The sequence below is a fragment of the Manihot esculenta genome, chromosome 6 (genome assembly GCF_001659605.2).
Source record: "Manihot esculenta cultivar AM560-2 chromosome 6, M.esculenta_v8, whole genome shotgun sequence".
NCBI lineage: Eukaryota > Viridiplantae > Streptophyta > Magnoliopsida > Malpighiales > Euphorbiaceae > Manihot > Manihot esculenta.
In genome coordinates this window covers 1,558,962-1,579,146 of record NC_035166.2, presented here as the reverse complement: position 1 = coordinate 1,579,146, position 20,185 = coordinate 1,558,962, and the positions used below count along the sequence as shown (strand labels likewise).

Below are 20,185 nucleotides of genomic sequence, written 5' to 3'. Positions count from 1 at the left end.
AATTTAATTTTTTTAAATTATAAAAATTTAATTTTTAATTTATTTAATTCAATTCAATTTTAAATTCAACTCGCGACATTTTGAATCAGACTCCCTACCATCACTTTTGCAGGGCTACTGTAAATATTCGTTGAATATTTCAACATAAGCTGCTAAGCTTTAATGTTTTATGTAATTTATGTCATTTCTTATAGGTTAAATTTAAGAAAAGGAGAGATTCTTTTGGCTCCAAACTTAGTAAAAAAGCGAGTTTCACAACTATACCCTTTAATTTTACTTATAAAAATATCTTCAGATATTATCATTATCAACAAATTTATATTTAAAAAATCTTTTAATTTTTGAATTATTTTTTATTAATTAAATTTTACATACCACCCCGATATAAGGGTTAGTCCATGATAGCGACTCTGATCTAAAGGTTATAGGGTCTCTTCAACGAGCCGACCTGGACTGTCCAGCCTTGAGGTCGGGCCTCTCGTGGGTCTCAGTTCTTTCACACCAAACTTGACCCTGAAACATGACAGAAAAAAAGACGGCAGGCCCAGTCACTTCGCAGCCCTGTCTAAATGCGTGCCGGAAGAAATTAAATGACTGCCTGACGTAAAGAGGACGTTTGACGCTTTCGTACGTATGGATCCATATAATAGAGACATGTGACACTGTAACTGAGAAACCGTTAAGCGTCGTTAATGGACAAAAGAAAAGGAATAAAGGGAACAAAGTACCTTCCCCTCACCTAAGTTTATCCAAACATTATAAATCATATTCTCTTTGAATATCATGTCATCAAATATTATTATTAATTTATTTTTAAAAATAAATTAGAATATCTTTCGTGTAAAGTAACTTTTTAGTTTTTACATGAACTAATGAAAATCATTTTAAAAAAAAGTAATAATGAATATGTTTAATGAAATAAAAAATCATAAACTTTTTAATGAATTTTCAAATTAGAAGAATTAACTGATTAATAAAAACATTACTCTTTTTTTTTTTTTTTTTTGTAATTCAGCAAAAAATCGATTATGAAATTTTCATAAATTGGAAAAAAAATATATATTTAACCCATGAGAGGAGAACATCAGGTGGATCCGTGGCGCAATGGTAGCGCGTCTGACTCCAGATCAGAAGGTTGCGTGTTCGATTCACGTCGGGTTCAATTCCCTCTTTTTAGTTTTTCAATATTTTCTTTCTTTTAGGATTAATGTATTATTTTATTTAAAAAATTATATAAATATATGGATTAATATATAAGTTTTTACTAAATTATATAGATAAAATTTTAATTTATTTAAAATTTTTAATTCTCAACTAAACTTTTAAGTTTCTTTAATTTATTTTTCAAAGTTTTCATAATTTTTAAACAATTTGCACAACTACTAAAAATTGGAAACTTCTTTTTTGTTTTTTAAAAAAAAAACTTCAGGAATATTTGTAATACTTTTTTAAAATTCAGTATTTAAATATTTACGTTTGCTTTTTTTTTTTAAAAAAAAAAAAAAAAAACCCCTTTCTCAACTATTTTCTCCTCCTTTCTCTTTTTTTACATTTTAACCATCTATTTTATAGCAACTGATATTATTTTAAGAGAGTTTCTAAGTTATTCTATTTCGACTCTTAGCCACGAGTTTGTGCGGCTATAAGAGATTTTTAAAAGATATATTTTTGCATCAATGTAATAGAATTTTCTATAATATGGCACCAAATTTCCTAAATAGTTTGTTTGGATGGATGGAAAATCATAAGGAAATAAAAGTAAAAGAGTTAAAATAAGTTTGATATAATGGAGGAAAAAAAATTTATTTGGATAAATTATATTTTAATTTTGAGTTTTAATATAATTAATAGATTGGTAACTATATTTTTAAAATCTAACACTTAAATCTTCATATAATTATTTTATTCAAATTGGAAATTATTCCATCTATAATTTCATTAGTTACATTCTTTTTAATATACGTAAAATTTTATAATGTGTAAATTACACTTTAATCTCTAAATTTTAATATAATTGACAGATCAGTTTTTATATTTTTAAAATTAAATTTTTAAATTTTTTTATATTTAATCCTTCTAACATTATAGTTCTTCCATCCATTATAGAAAGTGCAATTTCTTCTTAAAATACTCTTTATAAATATTTATGATCTATTTAATGGTTATTTGATAACACTTAAAAATAGCTGAAATTATAAGTATTTTATAAAAATTTTAAAATTATAAGTATTGAAATGTTTTAATAAATAAAATTTAAAAAATAAAAAGTGTTAAAAATTAATTAAATGATATATTATAAATAAAAATTAATAAGAGTTTAAGTATTTTTTTAAAATAAAAAATTAAAATATTTAAATTATAATTTTAAAAATACAGATGACGATTCATTAATTATATTAAAATTTAAAAATTCAAGTATAATTTATCTATTAAAAAAATAATAAAAATATTTTTATATTTTTAATAATAAAAATGGATCGACTCTAATTTAGATAGATTGATTATAGAGAAATATACATGTTTCATTTTAAAAATATAAAAATTTATTTATTAATTATCTAAAATTTAAAAATTAAAATATAATTTATTAATTTTATTTTTATTGTTTGAGTTTTAAAAAATTTTATTAATTTATTTTTATTTTAAAATTATTAAATTAAAACCTCACTGTATTTTGGAAACTCAAATTCTTTTAACTTTTTTTATTAAAAAAATCATTATAATCAATTTATTTTAATTTTTATAAATTATATAAATATTCAAAATTATAAAAACTAAATAATATAAACAATTAATGATTTTTTTAATATAATAACTATAAAATTAAATTTTATAAAAATATAAAATAAATAAATTAATTCATAAAATTTTTAAAAATTTAATAGTTATTCAGCCAATAAAAAAAAAAGGGAATTGAATATGAATTTAAACGGAGAATCTCATGAATTATTTTAATGGATATTTGCTTTTTAATTTTTTAAATTATATTAATTTCATTTTCTTAAATATGTTATGTCTAATGTTATTATTAAAATCAAATGATTTATGTAAAGTAAATTATTATTTAATCTTCAAGCTTAAAGCAGCATATTTAATTTGTTTAATAATAAAAAAATAATTGAATTTTTTTATTCTAATTTGAATATAATTAATTCAAAAGACTAAATGATAACTCTTAAATTTAAAAAAAAATAAAAAATTTTATAATTAATTATTTTATTAATTTTAACCGAATATAAAAAACTCTCATTGATAAAAAATATATTAAAAATTTTTTAATTTGTTAAAAATTATTAATTAATTATTTCATACTAAAAATATTTTAAATTATTTTTTAATATTTAATAATTAAAATTAACACATAAATCAATTAATAAACTGGTTAAAATTTTAATAACATTTTAATTTTTTTTTAAATGAAAGAATTAAATTTCTATATAATAGATATACTAAATAATAATTTTTTTCATGAATTTTAAGATTTGTAACCTTTTAATTTAATATAATTTTAAAAAAAGAAATAATATTAATATTAATATTAATATTATTATTAGTTACCACTCATATTATCATTTTTTTTTAGATTTATATTAGGATTCCTTGCTGCTTATAGAATTTTGGTATCATTACATTCTATTTTTAGAAAAATTCCAGAAAAAGTAAAAAAAAAATTCAAAAAATTTATTATTATTATTATTTATTAAGGCAAAATGATTTAAGACAAAAAAAAAAAAAAAAAAAAAAAAAAAAGAGGAAAAAAAAAAGGAAAAAAACGTGACGAGAATAGAAGATTTAGGTGATTTATATGAATGGATTGATAACTGTGTCGGGAGAGGACACCCAATTGGACCCATTGATCAAAAAACCATAAATAAAGGTTTCTCCTTCCTCTTCTCTCCGTCTCTCTTTTGACCCATTATCCGGCAGACCACTCACCGTATTTCTCGTAAGTGCCGCCTCTATTCAGGCCTCTGCTATATAGATTGTTGTTTTGTTTCAAGTTTTTCAAGGAGTTAGCCTTTCTGGGTATTCGTTGATTGGAACTTTTAGCTGAAAATGGAAAGCATGATTCATAAATTAAAGAAGCTCGATGCTTATCCAAAAATCAATGAGGATTTTTATAGGAGGACTTTTTCTGGTGGCCTCATTACCCTCGTCTCTTTTCTTATCATGCTCTTCCTCTTCTTCTCTGAGTTCAGTATGTCTCTCTCTCTTTCTCGTTCTGTTTTTGAATTGCTTCTTACCGTTATATATATATATATATGTATCGGTTGTTGAAGATGATGTCTTTTGAATTTTGATACCCAATAAATTGTGTGCAAAGAATTGAATTGCTATATAGGATGTTTGAGAATTTAGATATTTTCAATGTTAGCATTGGAATTATACATGAGAGATGCTTAGATAGATGCAAATGAGAGAACCCATTTGTTGTTTTATGGGGTTGAATCTATAATTTTTAGAAAAAAAAGGGTTCATTTGTTTGTTTGTTTGTTTTTCTTCTTTCATTGATTGTTTTGTTGGTTCCATGTTTGCCTTCCTGGTGAATTTCCTTGTGGTTTCCAAAGACAAAGCCAAGTTCGGATCAAGAGGCGACAATCCTTTTTTTTTGGATAAAAAGTAGCTCTTTGATCATGTAACCATAATTAGGTTGCAGAGAAAATAAGAGAATATTGGAAAGAGAGAACTAAGCAATCAAAGATCAGCAAAAAGTGTTGAATTTTTGGTTGGACAACCAGGAAAGACTAACAGTAAAAAGCTCTTCTATTCTTAGTTTTCTTTCCCTGTAAAATTGGAAATTCGTATCCCATTTATAGTATAAAATTCTGATGGAAGAAGTTCTTGGACATAAATCCTAATTAAGGCTTAGAGCATAAATATTAATATAATAAGGTCTTGAAAACTAGTTGTGTTCAACTATGTCAATTCTTTTCCTCTATTTAAGGTTTAACTTGAAAAACAAACCAAACATTAAAAATATTTTGATACTACTTCTCTCCATGTTATTTTAGGTCTTCTCTTTCCTTCTCGCTTATTCCATCACTTACTATTCATTTGTATTGAGGCATTTGAATTTTGATGCTCTATGTCGAACACGATCAAACCATCTTAGTTGATTTTTTCTCATTTTATTTCCAATGTGTGCTACATGCAACCTTTAGTCATTTATCTATGGTTATGTATTATCAAAGTAAATTATATTAGATTATTGAAAAAAAAAAACTTCTTTATGCATTTTTTTTCTTTGGAAAATATATTTTAGATTAATTTTAATCATTATTACCTATTGATAAAATATTACTAAAAAAAATTTACCAAATTATAGATTATAAAAAAAAGATTTAACATATTGTTTATTATTGAATACTTTTTTTTAATATTTGCAATAGCATATTGTTATCTAATTATATATCTTAGGTATTTTATATTAAATGATTACAATTATGAAAAATATTTAATATTTTATAAAGTATATAGTTATTTAATTATGAATAATTTAATATAGCATTTGGATGTGGGGACTATTTTGTTGATAAAAAAACTTTGGGACTAAATTATTTCAAATTGAAGAGTGTAACAAAATCAACGATCAATTTAATAGCAGGGATTAATTTTTTAATGGACCTCAAGGACTAAATCTTTTCTCGCAAAAAATGCAAGGATTGATATGTGGTTTAACATACCTTGAGAATAATTTCTATGCATTATGTATTTGAGATTGATTATTTTCTTCTCTAACATCAACCAAAGCTCTTTCCTTGATACTTTTTATCATTTGCTTTTTTTATACCAATGAATACCATTTACAATCCTTTTCTCTCCCCATAATTTCTATTAATCCAATTGCTTATTGTGGTTTTCCTAACCAATCAATGGGAAATCTTCAATATGGATTCTTCTTTGTGAACTTTCGTGTCACGAATTTCTTCGAGCATCTAATGTAGGGATGGCTTTGTGCATCAGTAGACACTTTGTATTTGGATAAATGACATAATGCTTTGTTGATCTTTTCGTTTCTATCCTCATTTTTGTGGATTTTATATTGAAAATATCTCAATTTGATATGCCTGTTTATATTGGTCACGTGGTGATTCTTGGGCAACGCCCAAGTTATCATATTTAAGAGTTTCATCTGCTTTAGATAATGATATTAGATAGAAACTTCTTTATAATGACCACCACAGGTCAGCACCTTTGCTGCCAAAAAAATAAAAAAAGAGAAGGATTTATGGTTGATGATTGGATTTTATCATATCTGGCCTTATTGTTGTAATATTTTATATTCCTTCTCATGTTATGAACTGATCCTGTTGAGTGGTTATTTTATAGCATTCTTTATATTCTATATTATTCTTCCAAAAGATTTAATGAGTTACTGGATATGGTCTCAAATCAATAGTTCTTAAAGTTGTTTTGGGTATTGATGATTGTCTTTCTTTGAAGGATTATACCTGCACACTGTTACCGAGACACAGCTCATAGTGGATACTTCAAGAGGGGAAACTCTAAGGATTAATGTACTCTTCTTTCTTCCTTCCTGTTAATTGATTCAATGCTCCCAAATTTTATATGTAAACGCAGTTTATCCATTGGTATTCTGGAGTTGGTCGCTGTTAATTGATGCTGATATTTCGGTTCATCCTCGTTTTTGTTTGAATGTGCAGTTTGATGTCACTTTTCCTGCCATTCCATGTATATTGCTCAGTCTTGATGCCATGGATATCATGGGGGAGCAGCATTTTGATATAGTATGTACACAAAACATAGCTTCCTGTTGGCCAATTTACATTAGCACATTCTTTGGCTGCTTAGTCAATTCATTTGATTGCTTGACTAGTATTTGTTGAAAGTTGTGTTTGTTTGCTGCTTATAGTTTACCTTTTTCATGTACAGAAACATAATATAACTAAGAAGAGGATTGATGCTAATGGTGATGTAATTGCAGTCAAGCGTGATGGGATTGGTGCACCAAAGGTCAGTTAGAAATGTTTCCCTTTCCCTGTTTGAGCAAGCAATTCTTAGAAATTCAACTGATAACATCCAATTATTTAGATTTAGCTATGATCATGCAGATGCACTCTGTTCCACTTCTTTTGCTGAGCTTATTGTTGTTAAACATAGAAACACCCACACTCGTATGTATAAGTCTCAAATTGGTCAATATGCCTCGCAAAGTAGATGTACTCCTATGGGGTTGAATTTTGACTTATAACTCGGGGAATAAGGTATTAGAAACTGTAGAAGCATATAAATTACCTATTCACTCAACACAGGGATACGTCTATGCTAGCTTTTCTTTAATAAGTTCAATAACATCATTTATAAAAGCTCAAACTATCTATCCATCGTCTCAATTACACCCAAAAGAAGCTTCATTATAAATTTCTCATAATAAGTATATTAGTTATTTTCATTCTTCTATAGACATAACCCGATGTGTACTTCTGTTTTGAGTGTTAGCCTAGTCAATCCTAATTCAATTATTAATCCGTATCAAGTTAGGAATAAAACTACAATAGAAGTGACTCTATATAGGAAATATTCCGCGTTGCTATTGAGGAATATTTCTCCCACCTTAATTAGGAAGAAGTCGCTCCAAATCTTGTTAGGATTATGGGTTAGATCCTTATTTCCACCCAATGTGCAATATATTTCCTCATAGATTTTTGTTTTTTTTCGTGGCCTAATTTTTTGAGTATTTGTTGTGCTTAATTTTCTTTTTACAGCTGTCCTTTTTAATATTTTTCTTTTCCTCGTGTAGATTGAAAATCCTTTGCAAAGGCATGGTGGTAGACTTCAATACAATGAAGTTTATTGTGGCTCTTGTTATGGCGCAGAACTGGTACATCTAATCTCAGGCATCCATTTGTTGCTACATTATTTATGGAAATTTGAAGCATGCAACTTGAAATATATATTAGATAGCATAGTGAATTGCTGATATGATAATAAAATGGCTGGAACCTTAAGTTGCATATTGAAGTCTCACATGATGAACTATGTCTAAAGCTAATTATTGGGCTACTTGCATCCCAAATTATGCTAATAAAAAGAGCTTTTTGCTTGTTTTGGGACATTGATCTTGTAATGAGTATCCTAAATTTGGATTTTTTGATGGTCATGAACAATGTATTTTGTTTGTTGACCTTGCTGGGTAAAAAGCTTAAGCTTTTCATGAGAAAGGCTTGTGCTAAATGTTTGCTCTGTACTTCTTCAACACTCTTTTAATTTAGCTTTCTTTTTGCTTTGCTCTAAATATGCCTCCTGCATTATTCACATCTAACTAATGCTCAATATTGCTTTCATGAGATTGAGTTGAATGATGATATTATATTGTTTATTAATCTCTCTCTCTCTCTCTCTCTGGCTGTTGCTTATGTAGTCTGATCATGATTGTTGCAACTCATGTGACCAAGTTCATGAAGCATACAGGAGAAAAGGGTGGGGAATGGCAGATTTGGATTTGATTGACCAGGTTAGTTTACGAGTAAAATTTCAGTACATCTTGTAGTATTATATATGGTAATTTTTAAGGGGCCACAAAAGCGACTACTTATTATTGTAATTATATACTCCATTCTCTGCTCCAATGTAGCTATGCTAGTATCTTCTTTCAGGATTAACTTAGCAATAATCATTGTTACAATTCTCCATTAGCCCTTTGTCCCAATTATTGTTAATTTGTTATTCTGGACTCTTAGAAGGTTTGGGACCCACACTATGCTGTAAAGGAGTATATTAGAGTTCTCTTATTTTTTGTAGGTCCTAGAGAGTGCCACATTAACAATAGTTTTGATATCCATAAACTGAAATAATGGTTTAAACATTAGAAAGAATCATATATGCTGCAAATTAAATGCATGTCTTCATTGTGAAAATTTTTTGCTATGTTTTAAGGTCATATAGTCTGAGCCTTTCTGAGTTTTTCGTGCCCCTTCCGGTTTCAGTGCCTGCGGGAAGGGTTTTTCGAGAGGGTTGCAGATGAACATGGTGAAGGATGCAACATACATGGATCTCTGGAAGTAAATAAAGTGGCTGGAAATTTTCATTTTGCAACTGGGAAAAGCCTGCATCATTCAAATGTCAAAGTGCATGATTTGCTTTCTGTTAAATCATATAGTTATAATGTAAGACGTTTTTCTGTACCCGAAGTAGTTCAAATATAACTAAAAAGTTCTTTTTGGAATTTTTAAAATTTGATGCAATTGGAATTTTAACATCCACTTTTTGGCCTTTTATGATGCATGAATCATGATCCAGATAAGTCACAGGATCAATATACTAGCTTTTGGCGACTACTTTCCTGGCGTGGTAAATCCTCTGGATGGGTAAGTTATTATTTGTTTTGGCATCTTCATTATAGTAAGCAAAATCTATATTATCTTGTACATGCTTGTACAAGTACTATACGATCTATATACACCAGCAAGTATGCATGTGTTTATACGGGACTCGTATTTTCAACTTTCCTGTATTCCTACAAGCTTCCTTCATACTTGAGAGTTACTGCTAATTGATTTCATCATTGCCTTTATTTGGTACAACTTTGATAAACTTTACGTCAATCTTTTAGGGTACATTGGGAGCATGAAAAGCCAAATGGCATTCATCAATATTTCCTCAAGGTTAGTATATCAAAGCTTTGAGTTTCCGACTCTCAGGTAAAACTGACACTGTTGCAAGTGTGGGCTTTACAAGTCAGCATCTGCAGTGTGAACACCATCAAGTTTTGATGTCGCTGTTGAATGTTTACTAAATATTTTGATTTTGCAGGTAGTTCCGACAATATACACCGATATTAGCGGCCACATTGTTAGTTCAAACCAGGTAGTCACACACCCTAAAGATGACTTTCTATTTTTTTTTATTTTTTTATGGGATCATATGCTAAGAGACACTAGCATTGGTATTTATACAGTACTCTGTAACTGAGCATTTCAAGATATCGAAACCGGGTGAAACTGACAGTGTTGGAGTTTTCTTCCACTATGACTTCTCTCCAATTAAGGTTTGTTTTCTTTGGTTGACATCTAATATGCTTGTTGAATTGAATTCCTTATTTGGAGTTCTTCATGATAGATATACGATTATGGTAAAAATGATTTTGTCGTTCTTTGTTTGGCCGCCTGGTGTCACTTATCATTTGGTTTTATATTGCAGGTGACTTTCAAAGAGGAGCATATTTCATTTTTGCACTTCATGACTAATATTTGTGCAGTCTTTGGAGGTAATCTTTCTTGATAATTCTCCTTGAATCCATGAAAACAATTTTTCTACAATTTAAACTCGAGCATTTTTCGCCAAAGGATTCTCATTCTATTGTTATTTTCAAATTTTTTGTATTGTTCTCTTTTGATTGTTGCAACTAAGAGTTTGTAACTCTTTTCAGGTATTTTCACAATGGCTGGCATAGTTGATTCATTCGTGTATCATAGTAACAGAGCAATAAGGAAAAAACAAGAAATAGGCAAGTACAGATGATGATATTCTTGCTCGACATGTCCGGTCTGGAGGAGGATGGAAATCATTGAAAAACCGTTTCTTCTCAAGAATCGCCGGATCTCTTCACCTGATTCGTTCTTGTTTCTGGTCAGTTTAAAGGTTGTAGGCAGTAGATGTCAGAATATGAACTGATCTCCTGTTCATTCATTCTGCTTCGATGTCCAGTCCGCCTGTTAAATGTCTGTATCTTATTTATTTATTGTTATTTATTTACAAGTAATGTCTGAAAATCTCTCAGAATATCTGAAGTTCTGAGGATATATTTCATAGAAATGGGTTTTTGTGTATAAGCTCCATGGTCACAGTGAAGAGAAGATTCATTGTGAAGATGAAGTTTGGGAGATGGCTAAGTCAAATTTTGAGTAAGCTAACAGTTAACTAGTCAAGTTCTTCTGTGCTTTATTTTCTTCCAGCCCTTCTTGAGCTGTGGTCAGAGCATTTTGAAGTATTGTCTGTATCTTTTTTTAACTATTTCTTTATAAAAATTCATATTTCCTTCATTTGGAATCATAAGGAGTTGTCATGTGAGTTCTATTCAGTTTTTTTTTTTAACAATTTCTTTAGAATGAAAGAATTCAATTCTTTTTTTACAATATTATATAATTTTAAAATATAAATAAATGTGTACTAATAAAAATTCATTTTAAAAGGAATATAAATCATGTATGTTGCAAAAATTCATTTCGATTCTGTTCTTATGAATCTAAACAAAGCATTGAAGTCAGAAAGATTTGTATGCAAACCTCAATCAGTTCAAAGAAAACTACGAGAAAGTTATCAGAACAATACTCTCTCTTAATTTGATCTATAGAGACTTTGATTCAATTAGGGATAAGCAATGAATCATATATTTTCGTATCGGATTATTCAATCAAATTTAATAAGATGATTAAATGAATTTGAATAATTATAATCAATATGGACAAGTTTAAATAGTTGTAATCGAGTTTAAGACGGATTTAGATTTAAAAAATAATTGCGAGTTCGGATTCTGTTTATATAAATTATTAATTTAATATAAAAAATAATTTATTATAATTTTTATATATTTTTATTTAAAAAATAAAATTTAAATATTTTTTAAAAATATTAAATTTTTTAAATAAAAATTATTAATAAAAAATATTTTTATATAAATTATTAATTAAAATATATAAGACTAAATGAATTCAAATTTTATTTAGATAATAATAATCGGATTTAAAACAGATTCTTAGATTTAATTTTTAATCGAGTTCGGAACGGATTCGAATAATAATAATCGAATTTGGAACAGAATTTTTAAATTTAATTTTTAATCGAGTTAGTAATGGATTCAAATATTGTTAATATAAATCGGATTCAGATTATTTAATTTTAGATGCCTAAATTCAATAGAAAACTTGATAGTATTACATTGCATTAAAGTCTGTCAAACATACCTTAAGATTCTGATTTCTAACAGAATCAAACTGAAAGAAATGCTTAAGAGATTCAATGAAAGAAATGCTTAAGAGATTCAATGAAAAAAGTGTAGCTACTCTTGTTAAAGTTTCCAAGTGATAGCACAAACACCAAAAAGAATCAATAAAAAGAAGTATGAAAAACTCTCATGAAGATTGAAGCTCTCCTTGATTAATTGAAATCTGGGAAAGCTTCAGCTTAATGGCATCAAATTCAGAATTTTGTCTCTCTTCATTTGTTAACCACAACGACAGGCAACGATCGATCAAACTCGTGCCATAACTCGAGGGAGAAATTCCCTTTAAAATTTTTGTTCTTCCATACCTTGTTATCCTTTCTAGATTAGCATCAGAGGGCTCCTCAGCATATTTCTCGAGAATGTTCCTTATGGCACTGCACCAGATTGGACGCGCTACCTTAAGGAACTCGTGCAATGCCAGCACTGGGAGATTGACGCTTCCCAGTTCAGACTCACTGTTTCGAACCCGTCCATGAAAATCTGACCCTCCAAGCTTTAGAAGGTCGTATACGTCTGCAAGGTCACTATATACTGTTCGAAGAAATCAAAATCAGTAAGTGTAAGTTAACCTAGATCAATCATACAGTTATGTCCTGTTAAAAACTAAAAGGAAATTTACTACTCAGCTCCTATATTATGGAAAAATTCATTAATTGGTTATTTTATTTTGAAAAATAGTCTATTAATTTGTCTATTCCGTTAATTTTAACGGTTAAGTATTGAAAAAAAGTTTAAAATACCCCATACAGAAGGATTAATTTGTAGACTTTTTACAATCACAAAAACTAAATAATAAAACACTTAACGGAGAGATTAACCAGTAGATTTTTTAAAATGTCAATGATGTTTTAATGTATTTTTCAAAATTGAGAGATCAACTAATGAGTTCCCATAATAAAAAGTCTACCAATTAATCCTTGGTAATAGTGAAATATGATTTCAGAGAATAGTGGTTGATAACAAAAAGTAAAACCTCTGAAAAAGTCTTCACAATGTTGAAATTGGTTTCAACTTGAAATTATAAGAAATTTATTGAATTTACCATAACTCATTAGATTTTGAATTTCAAATTTGGGAAGCACATACTTCATGATGCACATGAAATAGTAGGTTCACCGAAGTTTAACCTACACAAGAACTCATAGATCACATGGTTACATCAGGCATTTCATCAAATATAAGGCAACAATTCTAATTCCAAGTTCATCTGTTCTAATTAACATTTTGATTACTACTGTTTGGTTTGTAAAGGAAAAAAATAACTGAAAACACTGGAGTGGATTTTCTTACAGCTCTCTAAATGCAGGCGTAATCATTCTGTATCTAATACACATCCTATGTAATCCAGTCAACATTTCATATCTAAAGTGGAAGGATGAATTGAGGAACAATTACAATTCACCTCCATCAATGAAATTCAGCTTAGCATACCATGGTGTCACTATTTTTCCCCTTTAACTAATGTTTGCCAATATCAAATGTATTTAAAGTTCAAAAAGATGCATTGTTCAATAAAAATGTTCAAGAAGATATAATGTTAGTCCATAGCATTTAGTATATAAAAACAAATTAAAAAAAAACCTTAAAAAGAAGATAAAGATATGGAAAATGAGAGGAAGGGAGGGTTGAAGTACAGAAACCACATGCCTGCCAGTTTTCCATCGCTTCTATAAACTTCCAATCCATGAAGACCTGCATCTTTCAGTCTTCTGATAACTGCAACAGGATTCTTCAATGCCCATGGATGAGCCAGCACTGCAAGTCCCCCTGTTTGACATATCAGTTGTACTGCTTCCTCTGCAAGAGGCTCACTTCCCCTGATGCAGAACAGACAAAAACTTCCATCTATCAGTTTTCAGTTTCCTAAATAGGAATAAACTAAAATTGGTTAATAACAAAAACACTGGATTGTTACCTGGAATAAGCAGGACCACCATCATATAGATATTTGGCAAAAGCTTGTTTCAGATTCTCAACATGGCCTGCTTCAACCATAGCCTGAGCCACGTGCACTCTACCAGGAGCAACTCCTTTGCCAGCAATCCTGGCAACATGTTCCCACTTAAGAGGCAAGTTGAGTTTGTTAAGTTTCAAGATCATATCTTTTGCACGAAGGTAACGACCATCTCTTATGTTAGCCAATAACTTCTCCAGATCTTCAGAGTTTGCCGGCCCACAGCTACTGTAATATGCAAGAATGTGCACTGGCTCCTCTGCTTCAGTATTTCTGCTTTATAAATCGAAGGACCAAAGTGCAAACATCAGAGGTATGGATAAGTCATGGGGAGAAAAAAAGGAGGGGGATTCTCTGAAATAAGCTCTTTTAGTATCTTTATTAGCTCTCTTCTCCAAGCAATGTGTTCATAAAACATAATTATTCAAATAACGCACATAAACTGTGATGTGAGCTTGAATTTCCTGAATAACACCCAGAATATTTTTTGTAGGTTTACCTATTGGTGCTCTTCTCCTAGCAGTGCGTTCATATGGTTGCAAAACATTGCACATTGAATATGAGGCTATGAGCTTGAAGTTTCCTCAACTCCCAGAACTTTTTTTTTTGGTAGTGTATCCAACTATCCATCCCATACTGCCTCTATTTCATTGTAGTCCATCCATATCAATTATAATCATTTATATGATGAAATTGACATATGGGATGCCATTTCTAGCCTCTCTCTCTCTATATATGTGCGTGTGTGTGTGTGTGTGTGTATGTGTAAAGGTCATCATATAATAATCAAGAAAATGAAATGTAAAAGGAAAATGGAGGTTCGTATAATTTTTAAATTTTTATGCTAGGTAATCTCATCATGGACAAAGACAATCAGTTATGTTGTTCTGTCTGGACTTTAGTTATAAGAAAAATAAAATGATGCTAGAATGAAATTAGTAGCTGATAGCTAGATACGGAACTGCACATAATGATTGCATTAATTAGAGAATACCTAGGAGAATATATACAGCTGATCTCCACACCCGGTATTATCTTGATGCCAAATCTCTGAGCTGCTTCCATAGCTTCAGGAATACCAGCCATTGTGTCATGATCTGTCAAAGCAAGAACTTTCACCTGTTCTGAACAGAGAGTACTGATTAAATCTTAATAAACACAAGAACGTAATAATTGTTGAAGCACCGGCAGATGCATTTAAAGACCAACATTTCCAAAAAAAGGAACCAATCTCGAGAGGGAACCCATCTAAGTCATCCCAACTGTAAATCATTATAACTCCTCTTTTCAGTTTATAAATCAAATTCAACTTCCCATCTTTGTCTTTAAGCCATAGTTATAAGCAGCAACAGCTCCATCTCAAAAAAATTCTCAAGAATATTTTTGTGTCGATGATTAGTCTTTTATATATATAATGCCAACTATTCTAGGTTTTTGAAACAGGGAAACAAGCCAAAAAAAATGTACAACCAAGGGTACTTAAAAAGGCATAAATCCAGCCAAGGGTTTCATTTTCTTGAGTTAAAAAAAGAATCAAGCAAAACCAAATTGAATTAAAAATTGGAAAATTCCACTTAGTTAGATTGTACACATGCTTGAAGATATCTCAAGATACACTTCTTCTCCAACCATATCCAAAACCCTAACATCTATGTTTTCCAAATTACAGAATCATATTTATCAAGTAAAAAAATAATAATTTCAACCATTCAATAAACGTCCCCCAAAATCAAATTATAGAATCAACCCATTTCACTTGTCACTCTAATAGCATTAAATCATTGAATAAATGACTTATCTATAAACTAAAACCCATTTCAGTTGTCCATTCAAAAAAGCAATAAAACAAAACCAGCAGAAACAAAAATCATCCCAGTTCAGCATTTGTATTCACAATAGAAAATTCACAAGGAATAAAAAGAAAAGAAATCAATCCAAAAGTACTCACTCCATTCCCATGAGCTCTTTCCACAAGCTTGGAAGGAAACAAGAACCCATCACTGCATTTGGAATGAGAATGCAAATCAAATATAACCTTCTCTCCTCCTCTGCCCATAGTCTTCTGCACCCCAAAATCATCAACAACACAAGCAGAAGCAGAGGATACTGAAGGAGGAGAAGACTGCTGATCCAAATACACCCATTCAGTGACTGCCTTGAAAGCCAGAGTCTGCTCAGCTGTCATCTTCTTCTTCGAACTTCCACCCTTCTTCTTCTTATTCTTCTTCTTTTTATCTTTTGCTTTCTTTGGGTTCTCTTTGCTTGCAAAAGCATCATCCACCATGGCTTTTCGAGTAGCAGATATCCCAGAAGAAGAAGAAAGCTAACGAGTGATTTTCAGCGGTGGTTTGGGGATTTCTAGGCTAGAACGATACTGAAACAGGGTACAGACGGAGCAAGAAACGTGGATAGATCGGATCAAAACTGTGAAGGGAGCAGAGAGGTGAGTGTCGTTTCTCAATCGGCGAACCTTAAAGGGAGAATTACTACTATATCCCTAAAATTTTAGAAAAGTCACCAGTAAAAATCCACCAGAAGAAGGTTCCTTGAGAAAATAGTGCAATCACTATATGCATTATCATTTTAATTATATCTAGAAATTCATTTTACTTTTAAAGTTTTTTAAAATGTCTTACCATTTTGTATATAAATTAAATAATTAATTATTTTAATATAATGAGAAATAAAAAAATATCAATTAATTTAGATAATATTTTATTTTATAATACTTGATATACTTCTAATTTTTATATATCCGCAGGTGTGTTATGTCGAATTTTTTTATTAAAAAATCCATAAACTTGATATTTTACGTTCATTTTATCAAATACTATTTCGTGATTTAGTTCTTCCCGTATGGTTTCAGTATTGAACCGTAAAATAAAATTTCTTAGAGACTTACCTTTTACTTGGCAAATATTCCACAAGTTAGAAGAAAGTTTGTTAGAAGTATACACATAATAAATTTGAATTTAAATAACATAGCAAACTGTGTAAAGTTTTGGATCAAACCTGAGCTTAGATGTTGGTATTATTTTTTAGCCAAATTTATGAGTGTTAATGAAAACACTCGACATAATACAAAGTCGTTGACATCCAAAAGTTGCATGGTTGTCCAGAAGATTGCCAGGTAGCTTCTGGGATATGTCATCCCGTCATATTTATTTAAGTTAGGCAGTCTGAACCTGGTTAGGAAGGTTTATGTTAAATCTCTTCTGAAAGAGGTAAGACATCATCTAAACCAAAATCTTCCTCTTGTTCCTTATAGTATCTTTGCACGGCCCGTATTAACTTCCAATCGATACCTTTCGGAGCTGCGTCTGACTCATCTTCAGACTTAGCCTTTCATTTAGATCGTCTTTTGTCTGCTTCTATCCGAGCTCTTAGGGTGTCTACAGAGGCTTCCTCCCTTCTTTCAGGAGCCATGTGTGATGCCTCCTCCCGAGTCTTGTATTATCCAATAGTAGCCTGCAACTTTTGGATGTACTGGAACATCTGCTCATTATTTAAATTATTGAGGTCCGCTTCATTGACTATTGATGGCATATTTTTCCCATTATTCGGGTGAAAGAAACGATGACACTCTCGTGGGTGGCGATATTAGCAGCAGCTCGTGAATTTTCGACCATTTTGATAGTGAAAGGAGAGAGATATTCTTTTATGAGAAAAAGAGCAGGAGACCGATCATAATCCAAATGAATAGTAGATTCAAATGATTTTTCAGCAACGGAGCCAAATGATATTGTAGAGATTAGATTGACAACATGAGCGGAATAGAGCTGTGTTGTGATTGATTGGAACATGCAAAAAAGAGAATGTGAGATGGTGGTGGGTTTTCCAACCCTCAAGTCAGAATATTGTAGAAGAGAGCAAATATAATGAATTGCTTGAAACTTTTATGTGAGAGAATAACATACATTTACCTCTGTGATTCTTCTCTTTTATACTATAAGAGGGTAGAGACAATTATAGTATTTTCCGATGAAATAATTCTAAATCCTAGAATGTATTTAAATTTTAATTTCATAATATATAAAAACGAGACCAGTTAAATATTTTTATATATTATGGATTAAATTTTAATAATTTAAATTTAAATAATATATAATTAAATTTAAAATAAATTTAAATTTAAATTTAAAAATAATACCTGTAATAGATTTGAGTTTTATATTTTTCTTACCAATTATTCAAATCTATTTATATAAATAATTAATTTAATACATATTATATTTATAAATTTTTTATAAATTTTATTTAAAAATTAGAATTTAAATATTTTTTTAAAATATTAAATTCACACTTTCATATAAGACTTGACTTTATTAAAGAAAGTTGGCTAAGAGCCATCTACACTACTACATCTTTTATTATTTTTTTCACAATAAAAAAAAAATAAATATGTTAAGAAATTCGAACTCAAGATCTCCCAACAATGATTGGAGTAAACCTATTTTCCAAATTATCTCATCTTTCATCACCCATTATTCCTGATGCACTTGTTGAAAGAGATTCATCAGTTAAAGACTGATCCAAAGACAAATCTTCATCATCTTCAGATTCAACAAGCTTTATATTTTCAACTTCCCTCACCACCTCTGTCATTTCAGGACGATTCTCAGGAGACTTATCACAGCAACGCATAGCAATCTGCAGTAGTTTCAGCATTCCAGGAGTTGAACTTCTCTGCACAGATATCTCAATATCAAATATCTCAGCTGTCCACTCTTCTCTCACAGCTCTATGAACCCAACTGCAAAGATCAACTCCTTTGGTTCCTGGTGGAGCTGTGTGAGCCTGAACTCTCCCTGTCAAGAGTTCTAATATGAGACCCCCATAGCTCCAGACATCTGACTTCTTGTATACCCTTTTGGATGCCTGATATTCTGGAGACTTGTAAGAAGCCAAGCGATTAGCAGCAATGGGAAGTGCTAGCAGTGAAGACATGCCATAGTCTGAAACAAGAACCATGTCGTTGTCGTCGAGGAGAACATTGGTTGATTTGAGGTTGCCGTGTGGGACTATGGTTTGTGATTTGTTTTTCAGATGAAGATATTCAAGGGCTCGTGCCACTCCTCGAGCAACTGATAGTCTTGCTCCCCAACGAAATGGGATCCTGTCCTTGTTGCCTTTTCCTCCTGTATTTTCATTTAAATTAAATTATAGTTAAATATCCACAGTTTTAAAAATTTTTGTAATCAGTCACTCCTTAGAATAGTAAGAAGCAGGACATGACTCACCATGAATGCGATTGAAGAGGTTTCCTTTTTCAGCAAATTTGTACAAAAGCAACTTCTCCTCCTTAGAATAGTAATAAGCAACAAGAGGCAGCAAATTTGGATGCTTCATCTCAGAAATTACACTCAACTGCTTCCTGAATTCTTCATAACTCAATGGTTTCAAATCTCTTAAACGTTTCACAACAATGGCTGATCTTCCTTCCATCATTGCCTTATAACTATTTCCAAATATCCCTTTCCCTAAACCCTCAGCAGAAGCTTTCAGAAGATCATCAAGTTCAAAGCTTGCTGCTTCTTCTTCTTCCATGAATATCAGACCACCACCTTTCTCTTCTCTTACAGCTTCTTCCTTGCTCTGCAACTCTATTCTGTTCATATTCTTTGTCTCCTCCTCCAAGTAGTTGTCGTCGTCGTTGTCGTCGTCGTCAACCACTCCTGACCCTTTTCCTTCTTCTGGGTTATTCTTTTTCAACATTTTCTTGAGCTTTCTTGACTTGTTGAAGTAAAGAATGAAGAGCAAAATCACTGCAAGTAGACCAGCAACGTCAAAAAGCAAGAAGATGGTTGCAAAGTTAGACATGGAAGATCTTGTCTGAAGTTCAGAAAATAATATGCAGACAGTTGAGGACTGTTAGAATGTGAATCAGAAACAAATTTTTGAAGAGTTTGAGTTTCTGGGATTTCACCATAAAGATTGTTGTTAGAGTTAGAGTTTTCAATTTTTATCAAATGAAAATAAACTAGATAAACTCTATGAAGTTGCAGAGATATTCTCATGGAAAATGCTTGTTACAGCTAGTGTTCTTTGTTGATGATAAAAACAAGACAAGTATTAACTGTTTTCTGAAAGTTTCTTTCTTGTTCTGAGAATCCTATGTAGGATATTTGACTTGGTTTTCATTGAAAATTATGTCAAAGCTGATTTCTAATGATTATCTATACAAACCTTGGCTCAAAATTCTTTGGTGTTTAAATTTTTAGCCTTCTGTTTGATTTTTAATGATTATCTATATTATTGGATTTTTT

The 20,185-nt window shown here is 30.4% G+C and overlaps 3 protein-coding genes and 1 non-coding gene across 5 annotated transcripts; 2 read left to right on the top strand and 2 right to left on the bottom strand.

Annotated features, from left to right (window-relative positions):
- Positions 1-1,090: 1,090 nt before the first annotated feature.
- Positions 1,091-1,162, top strand: TRNAW-CCA. The gene has a single exon. It is a non-coding gene; the product is annotated as a tRNA-Trp (tRNA).
- Positions 1,163-3,816: 2,654 nt separating this feature from the next.
- On the top strand, positions 3,817-11,003 carry LOC110616587 (endoplasmic reticulum-Golgi intermediate compartment protein 3). Its single transcript, XM_021759011.2, has 13 exons — positions 3,817-4,198; positions 6,445-6,518; positions 6,666-6,749; positions 6,895-6,975; positions 7,763-7,843; positions 8,384-8,476; positions 8,949-9,128; positions 9,262-9,329; positions 9,575-9,626; positions 9,775-9,828; positions 9,920-10,009; positions 10,162-10,228; positions 10,391-11,003. Exons 1-13 carry the CDS (start codon positions 4,057-4,059, stop codon positions 10,480-10,482), a joined length of 1,158 nt encoding a protein of 385 aa, XP_021614703.1. The 5' UTR covers positions 3,817-4,056; the 3' UTR covers positions 10,483-11,003.
- A 972-nt stretch (positions 11,004-11,975) lies between these two features.
- On the bottom strand, positions 11,976-16,420 carry LOC110618098 (5'-3' exoribonuclease). Of its 2 annotated transcripts, none has more exons than XM_021761145.2 (5): positions 15,868-16,420; positions 14,914-15,038; positions 13,881-14,195; positions 13,613-13,782; positions 11,976-12,496 (listed from the first exon to the last, which is right to left on the bottom strand). In XM_021761145.2, the coding sequence occupies exons 1-5, from the start codon at positions 16,201-16,203 to the stop codon at positions 12,093-12,095; spliced, it is 1,350 nt and encodes a 449-aa protein (XP_021616837.1). In that variant the 5' UTR covers positions 16,204-16,420; the 3' UTR covers positions 11,976-12,092. The 2 variants fall into 2 exon arrangements, with proteins under 2 accessions (XP_021616837.1, XP_021616838.1); XM_021761146.2 differs by having other exon boundaries at positions 13,881-14,192; positions 15,868-16,418.
- A 1,820-nt stretch (positions 16,421-18,240) lies between these two features.
- LOC110616540 (probable inactive receptor kinase At2g26730) lies at positions 18,241-19,958 on the bottom strand. Its single transcript, XM_021758933.2, has 2 exons — positions 19,160-19,958; positions 18,241-19,057 (listed from the first exon to the last, which is right to left on the bottom strand). Exons 1-2 carry the CDS (start codon positions 19,737-19,739, stop codon positions 18,387-18,389), a joined length of 1,251 nt encoding a protein of 416 aa, XP_021614625.1. The 5' UTR covers positions 19,740-19,958; the 3' UTR covers positions 18,241-18,386.
- Between the last annotated feature and the right edge of the window lie 227 nt (positions 19,959-20,185).